Raw genomic sequence first — 6,762 nt, forward strand, 5'->3', positions numbered from 1 at the left:
GCTGAAGGATGGAGAAGCTTCTTCTGTATTCATGACCCGCTTTGAAGAGAAGACGAAGGTGGAGCTGTGGAGCTAAATGAGTCAACTGCAAATATGGTGGTGAGGAGAACAGGGGTGGTGGTGATGGTGGTGATGATGGAGACAATGATGACCTGCTGTCTTCCAAGTGCTAAATATGACTCTGGCATGTGCCAACTAAATTAGACACATTCATTGAATATTGATTCCTCAGAAGTTTGAAATGAAAATACACTTTTCCCTACATTTTACTAAAGGGACTGAAAACCTGGAGAGGCAAATATCTTGTTCCTCAAACCATCAAGTGATAATTAAGCAAAAGTTTTGATAAGACTCAAAATTTAGACAATGCTGATTGGGAGAGTTTGAACCTTGGCATGAAAGGATAGAAAGAAAACAAGATGATGATATGGTATTACTAAAAGCATTTTTAAAGAAAGAAAACGTTTCTGCCATCACACAAAGGAACTGTAGTTTATTCATGAAGAGGAGGATAAGCAACAGTTGACCAGCTGGTAGAAACCCCTGCCCAGGTGACAGACAGATACAAGAGAGGGAGAGAATCCTCTGATGGTGCCCAGGAGAAAAGCTACTGCTCTTCCATCTGAAGCTCTGGGATGCTTTCTCAGCTGTCCTCCCAGAGGAGAGCAGAACAGCAGTCTCAGGAAGGAAACCTCTGGCTGTCAGGAATCACCACAGGAATACTGCAGGCTGAAGGATGGAGAAGCTTCTTCTGTATCCATGATAGGCTTTAAAGAGAAGATGAAGGTGGAGCTGTGGAGCCGGGTGAGTCAGTTGTCCTCATCCTTTCCTGACCAGATAAAAGCTGATACTTCTACTTGCTTTTGGGTGGGCACTTCTGCTGGCATTGTTGGGGAGGTGGCACAGGAGGGCATTTTTGCTGGCACTTTGGAGGTGGGCATGGCTCAGGGCACTTTGGAGGTGGGCAAGGCTCAGGACACTTTGGAGGTGGGCAGGGCTCAGGACACTTTGGAGGTGGGCAGGGCTCAGGGCACTTGGGGGTGCACACTACTGGAGGTGGCTGGCAGGGCTGCTTGCACTGCTGCTGCTGATAAGACATCTTTCTGGAGTCTTAGAATCTGAAAGAAATTAAATGACAGTGTTCACATGAAGGAATTGCTACAGGGAGAAAAGTCTGAGCTTATATAATACCATCAGATAGAATCTGTGTAGTCTCTAACGTGCTTAATTTCTTCTACTCTTTTTAACAAATTTATGACTTCTCCCTCCATCATCAAGAGAGTATTTAATTAGTCAGAAGAAAACCTTCTCTCATACAATTATTCCAAAATTTGTTTTTTGTTTGAAAGAATCAAGCAATATTTTCAGTTGTTACTTTGATTTTATAAAAATTAGCATCTTTAAGAAAATCCATCATAAGTTCTGAAATTCTGTGTAAGCTCACAAGCAATTTCTATCATCATTATCTCTCATGAAGTCTGAACAGGATGACTTGTGTACAGAGCAAAGGTTCACCTGGAAGGATACAAGGGCTCTACACCTTCTAAGATAAATGCTTCTGTACCAGAGTGAAGGGATACCAAAATCTACAGAAAATGGAAAAGTACTTTTGTCTTTACCTCTTCATGTCAAAAACTTCATATTTATTTTATTTTTAAATAAGAGAATTCAAACTCTGTACCAGAAACTTAATAAATACAATATATCATTGGGCAGAAATTTCAAGTTCCTATCGACCATCAACAAAGTAGCATTAAATACGTCATAACTTTGGACACAGCATATTTGCTCTCTCCAGCATAAATTCAACATTGGAAGCCCCAGAACAAAGTAGAACCAAAGGATCAGACTCACCAGTTTCTCCAAAATCAATCGGGACTTGAGTAGCAAGAGAATGGTGGTGGTGCAGCAGAGGGCCTTTTTATTGGGGCTTACTGCCCCTCCCAGGGGAAGTGGAGCTGCCCAAACTGGCCTGGTTCAGTCATTTCCCAAGCAAAATGCAAATCCATCCATAAGTGGCTTGACAGGGACTCTGAAAAGAGGAAACATCCTGCTCCAGGATCTCCTCACTGGATTATGTTCTCATGACTCAGAGAGTCTCTGCCTTAGCTCTCAGGGATTTTCAGCAGTGGGAGGATTTGGCAGGTTCTCTAACTTGTAGTCAAAGCCTCCCCTTCTTGTTTGAGGAAGATGGCTCTTTTCTATCTTTCACCTTCCTTGAGTTATAAAACTTCCTATCTTGTTCCACTTGAACTGGTTGCCATTTTGCAGTACATACTGAGTTGAAAAGGGCCTGGCTACCTGGTGACAGCTTTCTCTTTAGCTCAGATTCTTCTTATAAAGGTTTCCCCCTTGATCCATGGCCTGCTAATCTAAGTCTCCTTTCTTCTTGTCCTGTTCGGACTTCATGAGAGATAATGATGATGGGAATTGCTTGTGAGCTTACAAAGAATTTCAGAACTTATGATGGGTTTTCTTAAAGATGCTATTTTTATAAAATCAAAGTAACAACTGAAAATATTGCTTGGTTCTTTCAAACAAAAAACAAATTTTGGAATAATTGTAATGCATTGAAGACGTGAATAGAACAAGACTCACCCTCTCATGGTAAGAGATAATTCCCCTGCCTGTTGGCCTTCAGCAGGATTTTGGCTCAGTAGAGTTTGAATTTTCCAGATCAGTAGCCTTCCCGTCATGATACTTAGATGTGTTCAGTGAAATAGTGACCTCTAGAATCTTCCTTTCACTGCCACACTCCATAAAAAGCAGGACATCAAGCAAATCCCTCTGACCTTTATAAATCTATTTTACCTTGGATCACAGAGAATTCAATATGAGTGTAACATCACCAATAAAATAATTCAGATGTTCCAGCAGCTTAGGCCCTAGACCTGCAACTGAAAACAAAGTTTTTTGCTCATAACTCCCCAACTTGACATACCATCTACTCCTGCATAATTTCTCCCAAGTGGCCCCTCTTTATTTCTTCCACTTTTGAACAAAGCTTAGAGAATTGTTCAAAATTTCTGGCTTCCTGCCCCTTTGAAATGATTGGAAAACCTAATCTAGAAAGAAATGCCATTCAAACATCTAATTGTATATGAAAGTTGCTACTGCTGCTGCTAAGTCACTTCGGTCGTGTCTGACTCTGTGCGACCCCATAGATGGCAGCCCATCAGGCTCCTCTGTCCCTGGGATTCTCTAGGCAAGAGTACTGGAGTAGTTGTCATTTCAAATTACTTTATTAACAATTCATTCAGTATAGCTAATTGCCATTCATGCATAACATCTTAATCATTAATAATAATTTTATTATACTTTCAATTCATTTAAAAATCCATTTAAAAATGTTAAAAGATTTTCCATATCAGTCACAGTGGAATATAAGTCAAATGATCCTATTTCCTGCTCTGCTTTCTTTATGAAATTTGTCAGTGTGCTGGAAGGTTTGATAGTTCATTTATGAGTGAATTTGACTGGCACAGGGTGCCCAGATATTTGCTTAAACACTATCCTGTGTGTTTCTCTAAGGCTGTTTGTGGATGAGGTAAGAGAAGCCTGGCAGGCTACCATCCACCGGGTCACACAGAGTTGGACACAACTGAAGTGACTTAGCAGGCACATGCAGTGTTTAAATAAGTAGCCTGAATAAAAGAGGTTGCCTTCTATAAGGTGTGTAGTTCTCATCACTGCATTGAAGACCTGAATAGAACAAGACTCACCCTCTCCTGGTAAGAGATAATTCCCCTGCCTGTTGGTCTTCAGCAGGGTTTTGGCTCGGTAGAATTTGAATTTTCCAGCTTTAGTTATTTCTCTCTCTTTCTCTGTCTCTCTGTGTGTCTCTCACACTTTCTTTATAAAATATATATATAATATATGCATTGTAATACACAATTTCATCTGCAATTTCATGTACATGATTTTCTGTGGCCAATTAAACTAGAAATAAAAATGTTAGTATAAATTGATGTTAAAGTAAAACTATTAATGTTACATGATACATGTGATCTGTAATTTTGACAAATATAATGAGCCTTTAGGGAATAACTAACATTCTGTGGACAATGCCCTAGTATGTTTTCCAACCCTGAGCAAAGATTTTGTTTCTGCCTTTCATAGATATAGCCCTCAATGATGCTTCTGCAGTCCCCTGTTCTTTCCCGGAGCTGTACAGTACTCTTTTCTGTGCTGTCCCCTTGGGCACTCAGGCTTTTTAGGGTGGGCCTTGGCTTTTGAGGGTTCCTGTCTAGTTTAGAAATAAGTTATAATGTTGGGTTTATGTTACTGTAGAATGTGGGAACACATTTTTAATGAAGTCAGGATGTCCCTTCTATTCCTCACCCCTATGCTTTCTTAGACTGCTATGAAGTGCTTAAAATTCTTTATCAGGAAATAAATATTTGTATTCCAATTAAATTTCAGGTTTAAATTGTGTGAAACAATGATAAACGTAAGATACTGTGTAAGACTCACACCATCACATACAAATGATTGAAAGCAGGTTTGTGAGGGGAGAGAGAATCAGAGCACTAAAGGTCTGAAGTCTATGGTAATTATGAACTTAGGGCTGATCTGATACATTTGCTTTCTTCTACTCTTTCCCAAGATGTTTTAGGCTTCTAAAAGACAATAATTCAAAAATTATGTTAATGTTTATTCTCTGTCTTCTCCTTCAATTGTCCAGACACCTCAGCTTACTGTATTACACTTTGCTCCCTTGGTACACTGACATGTTGTCCATACACTTACTGAGTAGTCCTTTCACATCTTTTCAAATTCTTCCTGTGGTCAGGAGGGCTGACTAATGGCTGCCAATTAAACATCTAAAGTAATATTGGTAGATCTTCCTTCCTTGTCTTGGCCAAATTATCAGGATGCTTTTCAAGAATGTGGTTTGATAAATGGAAAAGCAGGAAGAACAGGAGAATGAGGAGGAAGAGGAAGTGGAGATACGGGAAAACTGTGATGGAGTCACCTGCTATGCTCCAGCAAATAAAGGATTACTGAATCAACCCATCATCACATCGGTTAAACAGGTTAGGTTCCCTGAACTGTCACTGCCCCTGTCAGTAAGGGATAGCTTTTGGCCAAGATTACCACTGACCATGACCATCCAGGAACAGAGCCATCACTACAGCACCTTCAGGATTAGTGTCCACAAGCAGTGTCATCACCAAATGGTCCGTGTAAACTATTACAGTTGCCCCTGTGTACTAAGTACCTGAGTGCAGTCAGAATACCTGTTTTGTACTCAATAATGGGGACCCATATAGTAGGATGAGACAGTAGTAGTCACACTTTGATGTAATTTCCCCTGAGTATGCCATAAGGACTTTCATAGCCTCTCTCATCTCAAGGTGGGGCTGATCCTCAGGGTAACCTGATCCACCATGATATGCCTACTGCTTTAATCCCATCAAAAACACATGCTCTTATCTATTCTGTTTATTGGTTTTCCATCTATAGCAAAGAAAAAAGGTGATAATTGTACCCTACATTTCATCAGGCAACCTACTGCTGCCTTTTGTCCATTATAACTCAAGATTCTTCCTCCATTCAGTCTTCAAGGTTTATAGTTACATATTGATACATCACATGAATAATGTGGATTCATATGCCACATTATTATGTAGCCCTGTAGGGAGTGTTTCCTAGACTCCATCTGTTAGCTAGTTAGAATAGGAAAAAGGAGTCCAGAATGGCAGTGGCTAAAAAACAAAGAAGGGAAAAGCCCATGAAAATAGAACAAAGGAAGGTCCGTGGACCAGAGTGAGAACCTCAGGTAAAACAGTCCTCCTGGCTAGCCCAGTTTACATAGGGCAGGCTCAGGGGGAGGAAAAAAAACATATAAAAAGAGGGGCCAAAATTGAACTGGAGGGCTCTCTTCTCTTTGCATCTTTTGGGTTGGCCAGCCCTCACACCTGGAGGATATATTTTCCTTTGCTTGCCAAATAAAACTGAGCTGTAACTGCTTATTTAACATATATGCAGAGTACATCATGAGAAACTCTGGGCTGGAGGAAGCACAAGCTGGAATCAAGATTGCTGGAAGAAATATCAATAACCTCAGATAGGCAGATGACACCACCCTTATGGCAGAAAGTGAAAAAGAACTAAAGAGCCTCTTGATGAAAGTGAAAGAGGAGAGTGAAAAAGTTGGCTTAAAACTCAACTTTCAGAAAACTAAGATCATGGCATCTGGCCCCATCACTCCATGGCAAATATAGGGGGAAATGAAGGAAACAGTGGCTGACTTTATAACGGGGGCTTCCAAATCACCCGCAGATGATGACTGTAGCCTTGAAAGTAAAAGATGCTTACTCCTTGGAAGAAAAGTTATGACCAACCTAGACAGCATATTCAAAAGCAGAGACATTACTTTGCCAACAAAGGTCCCTCTAGTCAAGGCTATGGTTTTTCCAGTGGTCATATATGGATGTGAGAGTTGGACTATAAAGAAAGCTGAGTGCTGAAGAATTGATGCTTTTGAACTGTGGTGTTGGAGAAGACTCTTGAGAGTCCCTTGGACTGCAAGGAGATCCAACCAGTCCATCGTAAAGGAGATCAGTCCTGAGTGTTCATTGGAAGGATTGATGTTGAAGCTGAAACTCCAATACTTTGGCCACCTGATGCAAAGAATTGGCTCATTTGAAAAGACCTTGATGCTGGAAAAGATTGAGGGCAGGAGGAGAAGGGGACAACAGAGGATGAGATGGTTGGATGCCATCACCGACTCAATGGACATGGGTTTGGGTAGACTCC

General features: G+C 40.7%; 1 protein-coding gene across 1 annotated transcript; it reads right to left on the reverse strand.

Moving 5' to 3' along the window:
* Window positions 1-853: 853 nt before the first annotated feature.
* On the reverse strand, window positions 854-1,099 carry LOC138071622 (small proline-rich protein 2D-like). The gene has a single exon (XM_068963111.1). It carries the CDS (start codon window positions 1,097-1,099, stop codon window positions 854-856), a length of 246 nt encoding a protein of 81 aa, XP_068819212.1.
* Window positions 1,100-6,762: the final 5,663 nt, after the last annotated feature.

Source organism: Capricornis sumatraensis, chromosome 2, assembly GCF_032405125.1.
Source record: "Capricornis sumatraensis isolate serow.1 chromosome 2, serow.2, whole genome shotgun sequence".
Classification (NCBI taxonomy): domain Eukaryota; kingdom Metazoa; phylum Chordata; class Mammalia; order Artiodactyla; family Bovidae; genus Capricornis; species Capricornis sumatraensis.